The sequence below is a fragment of the Oncorhynchus mykiss genome, chromosome 2 (assembly GCF_013265735.2).
Source record: "Oncorhynchus mykiss isolate Arlee chromosome 2, USDA_OmykA_1.1, whole genome shotgun sequence".
NCBI lineage: Eukaryota > Metazoa > Chordata > Actinopteri > Salmoniformes > Salmonidae > Oncorhynchus > Oncorhynchus mykiss.
The window spans coordinates 98,642,115-98,660,608 of NC_048566.1; the positions used below are offsets into that span (position 1 = coordinate 98,642,115).

General features: G+C 49.3%; 1 protein-coding gene across 1 annotated transcript in view; it reads right to left on the bottom strand.

Moving 5' to 3' along the window:
* Positions 1-875: 875 nt before the first annotated feature.
* LOC110502529 (potassium/sodium hyperpolarization-activated cyclic nucleotide-gated channel 3-like) overlaps positions 876-18,494 on the bottom strand; it is a 46,147-nt gene continuing 28,528 nt past the window's right edge. The window contains exons 3-8 of the mRNA XM_021580609.2: positions 17,993-18,154; positions 13,747-13,965; positions 9,249-9,395; positions 8,123-8,363; positions 4,405-4,569; positions 876-2,599 (exon numbers count right to left, since the gene is read on the bottom strand). Coding sequence (XP_021436284.2) covers positions 876-2,599; positions 4,405-4,569; positions 8,123-8,363; positions 9,249-9,395; positions 13,747-13,965; positions 17,993-18,154 — 2,658 coding nt within the window. The remainder of the gene's footprint in view (positions 2,600-4,404; positions 4,570-8,122; positions 8,364-9,248; positions 9,396-13,746; positions 13,966-17,992; positions 18,155-18,494) is intronic.

Here is an 18,494-nt window from a genome sequence, read left to right on the forward strand (position 1 = left end):
AAACGGTTTACTTTAAAATCCACAGTCACTTGTCAAAAACATATATTCATGTCTTTTGATGAGATATTATTATGTTTAGATATCTAGTTAAAAATGTATACAGAATGTAGACATATATTCTTGGAACACATACACAAGGATCCATCCAATATGGCTGAAACAAGATATTGATAGACATACCATCTACATTTTTTTCAGTTAATCTCTGAAATTTACCAAAGTGCAGTTCAGTCATAGTCCTTTACTTTGGGTGGCCTCACGTTCTCCACACTTCCACAACAGGAAGTGAAAAGGGGAACCACAGTACACTGAGAAAATATCATATTATTCAAAAAGGTCAATATTTTTTGTTGTTATAATCTCTATAAGGGTCAAAGGTTAGATAAATATGCATGTTTAACAAATACTTTAACACAAAAACATTACAACGTGAGGATATAGGCTAGAATATATATTTTATGTGATCGGAAATTGGTCAATATATTTTCTTGCGGTTTAATATTATCCAGCAATCCATATTGGTACAGTACCTCCACATTCAACATAGTACAGTAGCAGTAGTAGCATTGTACTGTAGAAAAATACTTAACCCAGTGGGCAAAGATGGCTGAAATGACATCATTACCAATTGTTTACAACCAGAACTGGTTTCGCCCGCTGGGAACTCACTCTGTTCTTTCACTCTGCATAAAAAATACATATTTCATATTAAGTCTTTTTCCTGCAATATAGATACGTATATATATATATATATATATCCCTCACACCATCCTTAAATAATACAAAACCTACACTAGCAATTAAAAAAAACACAATGCCAATAAGGAAGACAATTTCCCCATAGTTCAAGCATCGCAGGAGGGTGTTTTTAAACCTCACAAGTTGGAAGGGAGATTGGAGACTGTGTAATCTGCCCCGGATGTAACAGGACGACTGCGGTTGGGATGCGAAGAGTTCGGTGCTTCTTGGCTCACGGCAGTTGGAGGTTCCGATCCCATGGGAGTGTAGTGACTCAGAGGAGTGGCGTGCCCTGGGGTGGGGCTGTACCATTTATTACTGCTGCCATCCACCATGGGGAGGGAGGAACCAAGCCCCCCCCCTGAAGATATGGAGAGAGGCGGTATGGAGAGAGCCCCTTCCTGGGGTAGATAGGTGTGTGAGCCCGAGGTGGAAACAGTGGAAATAGTCCTGACATCCTGCGTGAAGAGATCCACCAGAGACTCTGCTCTCTGCCCTCTCCCATCGACCTGGGGAGGGCATGATGTCTGTGGGGTGAGGGAGCTGTGAGAGCCATTGGCGCTGGAGGGTTGGCTGTGGAGCTGGCTGTGGAGCTGAAGCACCGTCCTGCCTGTCAGCGGGCTCTGGATGGTGGGGCTGTGTGTTACCGGTGGGGTACAGGCCGGGGAGCCATCCCCTGACCCGTACTGGGCCAGCGAGGCCAGGGCAAAGTGGGAAGAATGAGCAGAGTGCTCTGGGAGAACCTGTGGGAGGAGACTGGGGTGGAGGCCGGGGTGGAGGCCGGGGTGGAGGCCTGCCAGACTGTGATGCACCAGGGAGGATGGGACTCCAACACCTCCAACGCCTCCAACACCTCCAACACCCCCAACGCTGGCCTGTTCTGGGATAGATATAGATAGAAACCCACTGGAGCTGTGGTGCTGGGTGGGGTTGCTAGGGCTTGTGGTCGTGTAGGGACAGTGGGGGAGGAGGAGGTGGCCTGCTCTCTCCTGATGACCAGGTCCCATCTTGACGTGCTGCTGCTGCTGCTGAGCGCTGGTAGTGTGAGAGTTCTGTAGCTGGCTCAGGATGGGGCTGACAGGGCTACAGATGAGAGGGCTTAGGGTGGAACCAGAGGGGGCTGAGTGGGCTGGGTATCTCGGCGTGCCCATGGTGGGCCTCCCTGATGCCTCCTGCTGGTGGGTCCCTGGTGGGCCGTATGGGTGGTGGTGCTGGAGCTGCGCCATGCAGGTGGAGGTGGAGGAGGAGGGTGGATACTCCCGGATGGAGGCCTGGCCCAGGGGGAAGGGAGAGGCTCTGCTGGGCTGAGCCTGGATGTCGGTGGAGGTGATGGAGGAGGTGGGATGGTACATGGAGGTCAGAGGTGACAGAGGATACATGGAGGAGGCTGTGGAGACTAAATGCTGCGCCCGGAGCGAGGCTAATATTGGAGTGTCCACTCCAGAACGAAACATCACAGAACTGTCCGGAGGCGCAGCCCCGGAGCCACTGGACACGCCCACAAACATGCCCCTCTGCAGACGGTGGCCTCTAGGATCCTTGAATGACTCGGAGACAGAGAGCGGACGGTGAAAGAGGATCGGAGGGAGCTGGGCGTGGAGATGGGAGTGGGAGAAGGCCAGAGCCAGAGAGGTTGTGGCTGCAGCGGTCTGGAGGGGGCCCTGGACCAAGGGAGCCCAGATGACCCCCGGGGTTGAGGTGGGAGATGGGGCGTCGGCATCCAGGGACAGGAGAGAGATGTTGCTCTGGATGGCCATGTCCCGGTCTTGTTGTACAATCCTCTGGATGATCGCGTTCTCTAGGAGGTTCACAGCTCCTGAGTTCTGGGTGACTTTGTGTTGGAGCACAGAGTTCCTCTTTCCTGTAGAGAAGAAAGTCAAAGAGAGAAAGATTAGTATGTGTATCTGTTGCAGTCATCTTTGGGTGTGGCTGTCATATTTGATTCATCATTAGCGAGAACCAGAATTAGAGTGAACCAGAATGAGAGAGAACCAGAATTAGAGAGAAACAGAATTGGAGAGAAACAGAATTGGAGAGAAACAGAATGAGAGAGAACTAGAATTGGAGAGAAAAATTATTGTAGAGAAACAGAATTGTAGAGAAACAGAATTAGAGGGAACCAGAATTAGAGAGAACCAGAAATAGAGAGAAACAGAATTGTAGCGAAACAGAATTGGAGAGAAACAGAATGAGAGAGAACGAGAATTAGAGAGAACGAGAATTAGAGAGAACGGGAATTAGAGAGAAACAGAATTAGAGAGAACCAGAATTAGAGAGAATGAGAATTAGAGAGAACGAGAATTAGAGAGAGGCCTTGGTTCTGCACACCATAGTAGGGCTTATCAAACCCTGCCTGTCATCCATTAAACCACAGCTAAATGAGGGCCTTTTTTACACAATGCTTTCACCTCAGGGCAACGAGATATCTCTCCCCTTCTGAAATTAAAACAGTCAAATGTGCTGACATAAGAGATCCCCATCGGCTTGCCTGAATTTAATTCTCACACTTTCTTTTCACATATTCAGCCAGTTAAAATCCTTCCAGGTTATAATTAAAATGCATTAAGAACAGTACAGAGATAACCTATAGTGCAGTAGAGCTGCTCTAGGACTGGCACAGGGACTGGCACAGTGACTGGCACAGTGACTGGCACAGGGACTGGCACAGTGACGGGCACAGTGACTGGCACAGTGAGTGGCACAGTGACAGGCACAGTGACTGGCACAGTGAGTGGCACAGTGAGTGGCACAGTGACTGGCACAGTGACTGGCACAGTGACTGGCACAGTGACTGGCACAGGGACTGGCACAGTGAGTGGCACAGTGACAGGCACAGTGACTGGCACAGTGACAGGCACAGTGACTGGCACAGTGAGTGGCACAGTGACAGGCACAGTGACTGGCACAGTGACTGGCACAGTGACTGGCACAGGGACTGGCACAGTGACGGGCACAGTGACTGGCACAGGGACTGGCACAGTGACGGGCACAGTGACTGGCACAGTGACTGGCACAGGGACTGGCACAGTGACGGGCACAGTGACTGGCACAGGGACTGGCACAGTGACTGGCACAGGGACTGGCACAGTGACTGGCACAGGGACTGGCACAGTGACGGGCACAGTGACTGGCACAGGGACTGGCACAGGGACTGGCACAGTGACTGGCACAGTGACTGGCACAGTGACTGGCACAGTGACGGGCACAGTGACTGGCACAGTGAGTGGCACAGGGACTGGCACAGTGACTGGCACAGTGACGGGCACAGTGACGGGCACAGGGACTGGCACAGTGACTGGCACAGGGACTGGCACAGTGACTGGCACAGGGACTGGCACAGTGACTGGCACAGTGACTGGCACAGGGACTGGCACAGTGACTGGCACAGTGACTGGCACAGTGACAGGCACAGTGACTGGCACAGTGACGGGCACAGTGACAGGCACAGTGACAGGCACAGTGACTGGCACAGTGACGGGCACAGTGAGTGGCACAGTGACCGGAACAGTCACACTTTGGGAGAACAGCAATATGCCTAATTTTTACAAATTGTGTTAGGTTGTTGAGAGGTTCTTGAGAGGTTCTTGAGAGGAATATCATACTACTGTAGCTACGAAGGCTTTGGGAAACCAATCCTAGGTTGATGGCCCTCTGTAAAGTTGTCACCTATGCGGTCCAGCCGGTCCAGAGCCACGGTCTCGAAGGCCCGTCTCATCATGGGGTACTCCTCCAGGACCTGGTTAAAGTTGTCCACAGACAGAGAGTACAGCCGGCAGTAGGTCTCAGCGCGAACACTGGCCGTTCTTCTGCCTCGAGTCAGCAGGCAGATCTCTGCAGGGAAAAGAAGAATGATTCAGTCCTAGACGTCAACCGACCACTTGGCTTTTGTTTTGTCCGCACATGTAGCATGAAATATATTTTTTGATATTGAGGAGAGGAGCACTGTCATGTCCTATTTCTATGTAAAACACATTATACAATATGAGTATTTGATTTCCAAAATAAACGTTTACAAAACGTCTGATATTCTCATTAGGAAACAGAGCTGTTTGTGTTGGGCTCCATGTACTGTACTGTTACGCACCAGAGGACAGGGAGTCAGAATAAATGATCATATGATGATCAAACACACAAAACAAGAGCAGTGTTTTCTGGACTAATTCAGCCGATGGAGGACTTAATGTTCTGACCTCGTCTGGTCCTTCTATCGTCAGATCAGCACAATAAAAACAACCCAAGCTCCGTCTGTCTGTCTGTCTGTCTGTCTCCCTCCCTGTCTGTCTGCACGTGACCTCGTCTGGTCCTTCTATCGTCAGATCAGCACAATAAAAACAACCCAAGCTCCGTTCTAGTAAAAATCAATGTAGGAGTATTATCAAGGGAAGCTGTCTGTCTGTCTGTCTGTCTGTCTCCCTGTCTGTCTGTACGTGACCTCGTCTGGTCCTTCTATCGTCAGATCAGCACAATAAAAACAACCCAAGCTCCGTCTGTCTGTCTGTCTGTCTGTCTCCCTGTCTGTCTGTACGTGACCTCGTCTGGTCCTTCTATCGTCAGATCAGCACAATAAAAACAACCCAAGCTCCGTCTGTCTGTCTGTCTGTCTGTCTCCCTGTCTGTCTGTACGTGACCTCGTCTGGTCCTTCTATCGTCAGATCAGCACAATAAAAACAACCCAAGCTCCGTCTGTCTGTCTGTCTGTCTGTCTCCCTGTCTGTCTGTACGTGACCTCGTCTGGTCCTTCTATCGTCAGATCAGCACAATAAAAACAACCCAAGCTCCGTCTGTCTGTCTGTCTGTCTGTCTCCCTGTCTGTCTGTCTCCCTGTCTGTCTGTACGTGACCTCGTCTGGTCCTTCTATCGTCAGATCAGCACAATAAAAACAACCCAAGCTCCGTTCTAGTAAAAATCAATGTAGGAGTATTATCAAGGGAAGCTGTCTGTCTGTCTGTCTGTCTCCCTCCCTGTCTGTCTGCACGTGACCTCGTCTGGTCCTTCTATCGTCAGATCAGCAAAATAAAAACAATGTGGGAGTATTATCAAGGGAAGCTGTCTCCCTCCCTCCCTGTCTCCCTCCCTCCCTCCCTGTCTGTCTGTCTGTCTGTACGTGACCCTGTCTGTCTGTCTGTCTGTCTGTCTGTCTGTCTGTACGTGACCCTGTCTGTCTGCCTGCCTGCCTGCCTGCCTTCCTGCCTGTCTGTCTGTCTGTCTGTCTGTACGTGACCCTGTCTGTCTGTCTGTCTGTCTGTCTGTCTGTCTGTCTGTCTGTACGTGACCCTGTCTGTCTGTCTGTCTGTCTGTCTGTCTGTCTGTCTGTACGTGACCCTGTCTGTCTGCCTGCCTGCCTGCCTGCCTTCCTGCCTGTCTGTGTCTCTCTCTCTCTTTCTGGCCTCCTTTAGTTCTATTTCGTTTTTTTAATCTATTTATTTATTCGATTTCTCAAATCTTTTGCTTATCATGAATTCCTGTTCAACACAGTGCACAGACACATAACACACATTTCAGGTTTAATCTTCACGTTGAATGGATCATATTCTCATGTTACAGTTTAATAGACACAGTGGAAACAACTCCGTCACAAAGCTCAACCTTAACTAAATCCAAAAGCCCTTGTGAGATGATTGGTATAAATGATTGTCTTGTCTGTAACACAGAGTCATATCAATTCATCTAATGAATCAATGGATTATGTCCGGAGAAGAACATCCCTGGGAATCTCCCCCGGAACCTCCAGCACCCATGTGAGGTCACCCGGGGATTACGTTTCGACAACATTCTATCTCCAGGGACTATGATCCAAATGTAGCTAAATCTGCCTACTTGGATAACGCTGGTACATTAACATTGATATTAGGTGAACACTGAAATATTGATTAATGGCAAATGTCTCTGTCAAATAAATTCCATAAATAAATCAAACGAATATCCCGGAACGATGTGGGGTCCCCCAGGGGCGGGTATTGACACGATGTGGGGTCCCCCAGGGGCAGGTATTGACACGATGTGGGGTCCCCCAAGGGCGGGTATTGACACGATGTGGGGTCCCCCAGGGGCGGGTATTGACACGATGTGGGGTCCCCCAAGGGCAGGTATTGACACGATGTGGGGTCCCCCAAGGGCAGGTATTGACACGATGTGGGGTCCCCCAGGGGCAGGTATTGACACGATGTGGGGTCCCCCAGGGGCGGGTATTGACACGATGTGGGGTCCCCCAAGGGCAGGTATTGACACGATGCGGGGTCCCCCAGGGGCAGGTATTGACACGATGTGGGGCCCCCCAGGGGCGGGTATTGACACGATGTGGGGTCCCCCAGGGGCGGGTTTTGACACGATGTGGGGTCCCCCAGGGGCAGGTATTGACACGATGTGGGGTCCCCCAGGGGCAGGTATTGACACGATGTGGGGTCCCCCAGGGGCAGGTATTGACACGATGTGGGGTCCCCCAAGGGCAGGTATTGACACGATGCGGGGTCCCCCAGGGGCGGGTATTGACACGATGTGGGGTCCCCCAGGGACGGGTATTGACACGATGTGGGGTCCCCCAGGGGCGGGTATTGACACGATGTGGGGTCCCCCAGGGGCAGGTATTGACACGATGTGGGGTCCCCCAGGGGCAGGTATTGACACGATGTGGGGTCCCCCAGGGGCAGGTATTGACACGATGTGGGGTCCCCCAGGGGCGGGTATTGACACGATGTGGGGTCCCCCAGGGGCGGGTATTGACACGATGTGGGGTCCCCCAGGGGCGGGTATTGACACGATGTGGGGTCCCCCAGGGGCAGGTATTGACACGATGTGGGGTCCCCCAGGGGCGGGTATTGACACGATGTGGGGTCCCCCAGGGGCGGGTATTGACACGATGTGGGGTCCCCCAGGGGCAGGTATTGACACGATGTGGGGTCCCCCAGGGGCAGGTATTGACACGATGTGGGGTCCCCCAAGGGCAGGTATTGACACGATGTGGGGTCCCCCAGGGGCAGGTATTGACACGATGTGGGGTCCCCCAGGGGCAGGTATTGACACGATGTGGGGTCCCCCAGGGGCAGGTATTAACACGATGTGGGGTCCCCCAGGGGCAGGTATTGACACGATGTGGGGTCCCCCAGGGGCAGGTATTGACACCGTCCACATTCAAACTTTAATATATTTTTTGCTGTTTTATTGTGTTTTAATTGTGTTTTATTGCGTTTTCTTGTGTTTTTCTTGTGTTTTCTTGTGTTTTTATCATGTTTTATTGTGTTTTCAGACCCTGGTTCGATTCCAGGCTGTATCACAACCCGGCCGTGATTGGGAGTCCCATAGGGCGGCGCACAATTGGCCTAGCGTCGTCCGGGTTTGGCCGGTGTGTGTGGATATTGTAACAGAGGCTCTGTGACATCTTTCCTACCTCCAAAGTAGGACCCGTCAGACAGCTTGGTCTCTTTGTTGCCCTTGGCGATGACGCAGACCACCCCGTGTTGGATGAAGTACATCTTTCTGCCGACGGTCCCTTCCATAACAACGCTATCCATGGGCTGGAACACCTCGAAACGCAGCTTGGTCAACATTGACGTCACAAAGTTGGGGTCGGCGTTGGCGAACAGAGGCATCGAAGCCACCAGCTTACGACAGTTGAAGTTGACGATCTCCTGCAAAGACAGAAATCATGAAATAGAAGAAAACTATATTTTAAGTACACAAAAAAAAAAAAGTGTTCCGTAAAGAGAATAAGATTCAGGACACTAGCAAGGTGGTATCGTGATAAACATTTGGACACTTCTAAGAGACGTATGAACAAGAGATCTATTGGTATATATCATATGTATAGGTTGTCAGATCTACATTATACAATTCGATCGTTGTTTACACAAGTGGTATCATGATAAACATTTTGTAGGCAGGTAGCCTAGTGATTAGAGCGTTGGGCCAGTAACCGTAAAGGTTGCTAGATCGAATCCCCCGAGCTGACAAAGTACAAATCTGTCGTTCTGCCCCCTGAACAAGGCAGTTAACCCACCGTTCCTAGGCCGTCATTGTAAATAAGAATGTGTTCTTAACTGACTTGCCTAGTTAAATAAAGGTAAAATACACTATGTCCCTTATTTGCAGCAAACATAAACCCTGTCCAAAATGACTCCCTACGTAGTGCACTACTTTTTGACCAGAGCCTAATGGTCCCTGATCAAAAGTAGGGCACTAAATAGGGAATAGGGTGCTACACAGAATATTGAACGGATACGTGCCTCAACAAAGTCCGAATGTGTCCTATCTACTAGCCAATGAGATGAAGGCATCACGCCCTGCCATCATTAGGGTGATAAATAACTGCAGTCATAGGGGTTGAGTTCCAAATGGAACCCTATCCTCTACATACTGTAGTGCACTACATGCCAGAGCCCTGTGGGCTAGAAAGGGAATAGTGTGACATTTGGGACTCAGCGAAGGTTATTATTATCATGATATTGTGTCTGACGTCACGCACACGCGCACACACACACACACCCACACACACACACACACACACAAACACTGACCTCTCTGAGCGGTTCGTTCAGCTCCCCCAGAATGCTCTCCTCGTCAAACATCTTGCCCTGGAAGCGATGTTCGTAGTAGTCATGGACCCGCTGCCGCATGCCGGCAGGAAGCTTGTGGAAGGACATGTACTGCTCCACCTGTTTATACTGTACAAGACAAAGATAATTGATTAGTTGATTCAGTGATTCATTAAAAAGGCATGTACTGCTCCACCTTTTTATACTGTACAAGACAAAGATAATTGATTAGTTGATTCAGTGATTCATTAAAAAGGCATGTACTGCTCCACCTGTTTATACTGTAGACACAAAGATAATTGATTAGTTGATTCATTGATTTATTCATTAAAAAGGCATGTACTGCTCCACCTGTTTATACTGTAGACACAAAGATAATTGATTAGTTGATTCATTGATTGATTAATTAAAAAGGCATGTACTGCTCCACCTGTTTATACTGTAGACAAAGATAATTGATTAGTTGATTAATTGATTGATTAATTAAAAAGGCATGTACTGCTCCACCTGTTTATACTGTCATGACGTTGGCCTGGGGGTAGGTTTATGACAGTCATAAATACCTCTCCCCCCCTTTATCCTCTCTCTACCCTAGAGATTCTGGGAACATCAGTAGGTGGGGGGAAATGAACTATATTCTGGTAATCCGAACAATTGAACATATGCAGTGGTACTTAATGAATATGATGTCAGTTCGGTTGTCATCTGAGACATTCTCATCAATGATAAGATAACATAAACTCTACAGTGGAAAGTCTGCACATTGTAGTTATCGGAGTCACATGGAATTTTTTTTCAATGTAAATGTTTGAATATAAAATTATTGGTGAAGAGATGAAATGTAATTTTAGCTTCCAAATGAGAGATTTGGGTTTTCATAAGTTTAGGGCTCTGCTCAATCAGTGGCCCGCCCCTGTGAAAGAGACATGGGTTATAAAACTTTTCAGACACACCCTTCTCGCTCCACTATATAAAGCCTTGACGAAAATGTAACCTCCTGTTCCAAGTACGTGAGGGCTGCAGCCTCTGCGTTAAAAGGGCAAATAACTTGCTGTTCCGAGGATGTGAGGACGACGGTCCGATGTCAGAATGGTTCAGATAATAACTACAGAACGAAGCCAACATCAGCGTGAGCTTTTGTTGCGAATGGTATGAACCTTGAACTCTTAGTTACTACAGAAGTGATACCTCCTAGCCGTTGAGTTAGCAACAGCAGCTGCAAACGTGGGCTAGGAAAGAACAGACAGAGTATCCCTTCTACCACACAATGACATTACTACAACGTATCCAATTTACCGCCAGAGACATTCTTCAAAGGACTCGGTTGGGCAACACGGCCTTCCATCTACCACCAACCTACCGATGCGCAGCTCAGAGTAAATATTTATTGCATTTTCCTTTTCCAAATGGGCGGTAATTTAGAATGCATAAGATACTGTATTTACGATAGCACAGCTTCTTCCCTTTGTTCCTCAGTCTTCCCCCTCTTTCACTCAAACCCAGACCCTTTTCTTTTGTGTAACCAGCTGTCATATCTGTTCCGTCCACTAGGGACATTTCCCTTTATGACATCGTTTGTAATCAATGTATGATTTATTCTGTGCATATGTAATTCTGTGTGATTAGTTAGGTATTTAGTGAATAAATAATTAATCCCAATTTTGTATTGCTGATTCAACTTGTTAGCCAGGGTTCGTGAAGATAACCAAGAATTTACAACTTTCAGATGAGACTGAAATAAGGTGACGATTAATATTGACTGCTATTGATGTAAAATATAACTAGATCTTTAAGAGTTTATTCGGAAGATAACAGTTCTATAAATATTATTTCGTGGTGCCCCAACTTTCTAGTTAATTACAATGACATGATTAGCTCAATCAGGTAATATTAATTACGGAGAAAGGATTTTATAGAATAGCATGTCATATCACTTAATCCGGCATAGACAAAGACACGACAATACTCAAATCAAATGAATCAAATCAAATGGTATTCGTCACATGATTCGTAAACAGGTGTAGACTAACAGGTAGACTAACAGTGAAATGCTGACTGACGGGCCCTTCCAAACAATGCAGAGAGAAAAATATAGAAAAATAATAGCACAGGGAATAAATACACAATGAGAAACGATAACTCGGCTTTATACACGGGGTACCAGTACTGAGTCAATGTGCAGGGTACCAGTACTGAGTCAATGTGCAGGGTACCAGTACTGAGTCAATGTGCAGGGTACCAGTACTGAGTCAATGTGCAGGGTACCTGTATTGAGTCAATGTGCAGGGTACCTGTATTGAGTCAATGTGCAGGGTACCTGCATTGAGTCAATGTGCAGGGTACCAGTACTGAGTCAATGTGCAGGGTACCTGTATTGAGTCAATGTGCAGGGTATCAGTACTGAGTCAATGTGAAGGGTACCAGTACTGAGTCAATGTGCAGGGTATCTGTACTGAGTCAATGTGCAGGGTACCAGTACTGAGTCAATGTGCAGGGTACCAGTACTGAGTCAATGTGCAGGGTACCAGTACTGAGTCAATGTGCAGGGTACCAGTACTGAGTCAATGTGCAGGGTACCAGTACTGAGTCAATGTGCAGGGTACCAGTACTGAGTCAATGTGCAGGGTACCATTATTGAGTCAATGTGCAGGGTACCAGTACTGAGTCAATGTGCAGGGGTACCAGTACTGAGTCAATGTGCAGGGTACCTGTATTGAATCAATGTGCAGGGTATCAGTACTGAGTCAATGTGAAGGGTACCAGTACTGAGTCAATGTGCAGGGTATCTGTACTGAGTCAATGTGCAGGGTACCAGTACTGAGTCAATGTGCAGGGTACCAGTACTGAGTCAATGTGCAGGGTACCAGTACTGAGTCAATGTGCAGGGTACCAGTACTGAGTCAATGTGCAGGGTACCAGTACTGAGTCAATGTGCAGGGTACCAGTACTGAGTCAATGTGCAGGGTACCATTATTGAGTCAATGTGCAGGGTACCAGTACTGAGTCAATGTGCAGGGGTACCAGTACTGAGTCAATGTGCAGGGTACCTGTATTGAATCAATGTGCAGGGTACCTGTATTGAGTCAATGTGCAGGGTACCTGTATTGAGTCAATGTGCAGGGTACCTGCATTGAGTCAATGTGCAGGGTACCAGTACTGAGTCAATGTGCAGGGTACCTGTATTGAGTCAATGTGCAGGGTATCAGTACTGAGTCAATGTGAAGGGTACCAGTACTGAGTCAATGTGCAGGGTATCTGTACTGAGTCAATGTGCAGGGTACCAGTACTGAGTCAATGTGCAGGGTACCAGTACTGAGTCAATGTGCAGGGTACCAGTACTGAGTCAATGTGCAGGGTACCAGTACTGAGTCAATGTGCAGGGTACCAGTACTGAGTCAATGTGCAGGGTACCAGTACTGAGTCAATGTGCAGGGTACCATTATTGAGTCAATGTGCAGGGTACCAGTACTGAGTCAATGTGCAGGGGTACCAGTACTGAGTCAATGTGCAGGGTACCTGTATTGAATCAATGTGCAGGGTATCAGTACTGAGTCAATGTGAAGGGTACCAGTACTGAGTCAATGTGCAGGGTATCTGTACTGAGTCAATGTGCAGGGTACCAGTACTGAGTCAATGTGCAGGGTACCAGTACTGAGTCAATGTGCAGGGTACCAGTACTGAGTCAATGTGCAGGGTACCAGTACTGAGTCAATGTGCAGGGTACCAGTACTGAGTCAATGTGCAGGGTACCAGTACTGAGTCAATGTGCAGGGTACCAGTACTGAGTCAATGTGCAGGGTACCAGTACTGAGTCAATGTGCAGGGTACCAGTACTGAGTCAATGTGCAGGGTACCAGTACTGAGTCAATGTGCAGGGTACCAGTACTGAGTCAATGTGCAGGGGTAATACATAATGGACGTATTGGGACAGTGACCAATGTGTTGTTGTTTTGGCTCTGTACTCCAGCGCTTTGGATTTGACATGATACAATGATTTGGACAGTGCAGACTGGCAGCTTTAATTTGAGGTTATTTTCATCCATATTGGGAGAGTGAGGGTATTACGTGGAGAGTGAGGGTATTACGTGGAGAGTGAGGGTATTACGTGGAGAGTGAGGGTATGTCCACTAGTTGCAGATAATTCAACACACCATTAATTTCCCATGGAGAGTAGAAGTGAACGATGGAAGATTTGTCTAATTCCGCCTTTCCCATCCACCTCTCTCTCTGTCTCTCTGTCTCTCTGTCTCTCTCTCTCTCTCTCTCTCTCTCTCTCTCTCTCTCTCTCTCTCTCTCTCTCCCTCCCTCCCTCCCTCTCTCCCTCCCTCCCTCCCTCTCTCCCTCCCTCCCTCCCTCCCTCCCTCCCTCCCTCCCTCCCTCCCTCCCTCCCTCTCTCCCTCTCTCCCTCTCTCTCTCTCAGGCCCTCACTACTGAGAAGGCAAGGCCAGACCATCGGACTCGGAGTCCAGCAGTCACTCACCTTCTCCTGGTACTGACGTCGGGACGAATCCAGTGACTGGATCAGAGCGGTAGCATGGCCTACGAACATGGCATAGCAAGTGGCTCCCACGATCATACTGAGGATGGTGAGCCAAACGTCTACCAGGCCCACAGGAGGGTACATACCGTACCCGATACACAGCATGTGACTCATAGCCTTGAACAGGGCATAGGAATACTGCTGGCCCCACGTGTCATTCTGTAGGAGGGATGGAGAGAGGAGAAGAGAAGGAGACATTAAAAGAAGAGTGAGAGAAAAGAAAAGGAATGAGAGATGAGGAGGAGGAGACAAAGGGGTTCAGAGGGTGAAGCACTAGGGGTAGACTGGACACTAGGGGTAGACCAGACACTAGGGGTAGACCAGACACTAGGGGTAGACTGGACACTAGGGGTTGACTGGACACTAGGGGTAGACTGGATACTAGGGGTAGACTGGACACTAGGGGTAGACTGGACACTAGGGGTAGACCAGACACTAGGGGTAGACTGGACACTAGGGGTTGACTGGACACTAGGGGTAGACTGGATAATAGGGGTAGACTGGACACTAGGGGTAGACCAGACACTAGGGGTAGACCAGATACTAGGGGTAGACCGGACACTAGGGGTAGACCGGACACTAGGGGTAGACCAGACACTAGGGGTAGACCAGACACTAGGGGTAGACCGGACACTAGGGGTAGACTGGACACTAGGGGTAGACTGGACACTAGGGGTAGACCAGACACTAGGGGTAGATTGGACACTAGGGGTAGACCAGACACTAGGGGTAGACTGGACACTAGGGGTAGACTGGACACTAGGGGTAGACTGGACACTAGGGGTAGACCAGACACTAGGGGTAGACTGGACACTAGGGGTAGACCGGACACTAGGGGTAGACCGGACACTAGGGGTAGACTGGACACTAGGGGTAGATTGGGCACTAGGGGTAGACTGGATACTAGGGGTAGATTGGGCACTAGGGGTAGACCAGACACTAGGGATAGACCAGACACTAGGGGGTAGACTGGACACTAGGGGTAGATTGGGCACTAGGGGTAGACTGGATACTAGGGGTAGATTGGGCACTAGGGGTAGACCAGACACTAGGGATAGACTGGACACTAGGGGTAGACCAGACACTAGGGGTAGACCAGACACTAGGGATAGACTGGACACTAGGGGTAGACCGGACACTAGGGATAGACTGGACACTAGGGGTAGATTGGGCACTAGGGGTAGACTGGATACTAGGGGTAGATTGGGCACTAGGGGTAGACCAGACACTAGGGATAGACTGGACACTAGGGGTAGACCAGACACTAGGGGTAGACCAGACACTAGGGATAGACTGGACACTAGGGGTAGACCAGACACTAGGGATAGACTGGACACTAGGGGTAGACTGGACACTAGGGGTAGACTGGACACTAGGGATAGACTGGACACTAGGGGTAGACTGGACACTAGGGGTAGACTGGACACTAGGGGTAGACCAGACACTAGGGGTAGACCGGACACTAGGGGTAGACTGGACACTAGGGGTAGAATGGACACTAGGGGTAGACTGGATACTAGGGGTAGACTGGACACTAGGGGTAGACCAGATACTAGGGGTAGACTGGACACTAGGGGTAGACCAGACACTAGGGGTAGACCAGACACTAGGGGTAGACCAGACACTAGGTGTAGACCAGACACTAGGGGTAGACTGGACACTAGGGGTAGACCAGACACTAGGGGTAGACTGGACACTAGAGGTAGACCAGACACTAGGGGCAGACTGGACACTAGGGGTAGACTGGACACTAGGGGTAGACCAGACACTAGGGGTAGACTGGACACTAGGGGTATACTGGACACTAGGGGTAGACTGGACACTAGGGGTAGACTGGACACTAGGGGTAGACCAGACACTAGGGATAGACTGGACACTAGGGGTAGACCAGACACTAGGGGTAGACCAGACACTAGGGGTAGACTGGACACTAGGGGTAGATTGGGCACTAGGGGTAGACTGGATACTAGGGGTAGATTGGTCACTAGGGGTAGACCAGACACTAGGGATAGACTGGACACTAGGGGGTAGACTGGACACTAGGGGTAGATTGGGCACTAGGGGTAGACTGGATACTAGGGGTAGATTGGGCACTAGGGGTAGACCAGACACTAGAGATAGACTGGACACTAGGGGTAGACCGGACACTAGGGGTAGACCAGACACTAGGGATAGACTGGACACTAGGGGTAGACCGGACACTAGGGGTAGACTGGACACTAGGGGTAGATTGGGCACTAGGGGTAGACTGGATACTAGGGGTAGATTGGGCACTAGGGGTAGACTGGATACTAGGGGTAGACTGGACACTAGAGGTAGACCAGACACTAGGGGCAGACTGGACACTAGGGGTAGACTGGACACTAGGGGTAGACCAGACACTAGGGGTAGACTGGACACTAGGGGTATACTGGACACTAGGGGTAGACTGGACACTAGGGGTAGACTGGACACTAGGGGTAGACCAGACACTAGGGATAGACTGGACACTAGGGGTAGACCAGACACTAGGGGTAGACCAGACACTAGGGGTAGACTGGACACTAGGGGTAGATTGGACACTAGGGGTAGACTGGACACTAGGGGTAGATTGGACACTAGGGGTAGACTGGATACTAGGGGTAGACTGGACACTAGGGGTAGACTGGACACTAGGGGTAGACCAGATACTAGGGGTAGACTGGACACTAGGGGTAGACCGGACACTAGGGGTAGACTGGACACAAGGGGTAGATTGGGCACTAGGGGTAGACTGGATACTAGGGGTAGATTGGGCACTAGGGGTAGACCAGACACTAGGGATAGACTGGACACTAGGGGGTAGACTGGACACTAGGGGTAGATTGGGCACTAGGGGTAGACTGGATACTAGGGGTAGATTGGGCACTCGGGGTAGACCAGACACTAGGGATAGACTGGACACTAGGGGTAGACCAGACACTAGGGGTAGACCAGACACTAGGGATAGACTGGACACTAGGGGTAGACCGGACACTAGGGGTAGACTGGACACTAGGGGTAGATTGGGCACTAGGGGTAGACTGGATACTAGGGGTAGATTGGGCACTAGGGGTAGACTGGATACTAGGGGTAGACTGGACACTAGGGGTAGACCAGATACTAGGGGTAGACTGGACACTAGGGGTTGACTGGACACTAGGGGTAGATTGGTCACTAGGGGTAGACCAGACACTAGGGGTAGACCAGATACTAGGGGTAGACTGGACACTAGGGGTTGACTGGACACTAGGGGTTGACTGGACACTAGGGGTAGAATGGACACTAGGGGTAGACTGGATACTAGGGGTAGACTGGACACTAGGGGTAGACTGGACACTAGGGGTAGACTGGACACTAGGGGTAGACCAGACACTAGGGGTAGACTGGACACTAGGGGTAGACTGGACACTAGGGGTAGACTGGACACTGGGGGTAGACTGGACACTAGAGGTAGACTGTATACTAGGGGTAGACTGGACACTAGGGGTAGACTGGACACTAGGGTTAGACTGGATACAGGGATAGACTGGACACTAGGGGTAGACCAGACACTAGGGGTAGACTGGATACAGGGATAGACTGGACACTAGGGATAGACTGGACACTAGGGGTAGACTGGATACAGGGATAGACTGGACACTAGGGATAGACTGGACACTAGGGGTAGACTGGACACTAGGGATAGACTGGACACTAGGGGTAGACTGGACACTAGGGGTAGACTGGACACTAGGGGTAGACTGGACACTAGAGGTAGACTGGATACTAGGGGTAGACTGGACACTAGGGGTAGACTGGACACTAGGGGTAGACTGGACACTAGAGGTAGACTGGATACTAGAGGTAGACTGGACACTAGGGGTAGACTGGACACTAGGGGTAGACTGGACACTAGGGGTAGACTGGACACTAGAGGTAGACTGGATACTAGAGGTAGATGGACATGATGGAAAGACGGAGCAGATTGCCCAATGCTCCAGGATGAGTAAAAGGCCTGAGGGGGTAAGTATGTGAGTAAGACCTTTGGAACACAGGACTTTTAGAACACTGGACTTTTGGAATGCTTACCACCATCTTGTTTCTGATTACCCAACAGTCAGAAGGGGAAGTCCTGTAGCACAGGAACCGGTGTGTGTGCGTGTGTGTGTGTTTGTGTGTGTGTGCGTGTGTGTGTGTGTCTACTCACCACCATCTTGTTTCTGGTGACCCAGCAGTCAGAGGGGAACTCTTGCAGCATGGGAACCAGGAATTGCAGACATCCATCCCAGTGACACAACAGCAGCATCATAGCTATCAGGTTCACAATCCTCACCATGGCACTGGCCAGGTCATAGGTCATATGGAAAACCTAGGAGATTAGAATTCGAATGAGAAAAACGTTATTGTCCACCACGCAAGGAGGATTAACTAACATTACTGAACCTGCAGCTAGCTAAGTAACTATTCTATTCTAATTCTCCAACAGTGTAAACACCACTAAACACAAATAAACACTACTACATACTACTAAACACCTCTAAACACTACTACATACTACTAAACACCACTAAACACTACTACATACTACTAAACACCACTAAACACCACTAAACACCACTAAATACTACTACATACTACTACATACTACTAAACACCACTAAATACTACTACATACTACTACATACTACTAAACACCACTAAACACCACT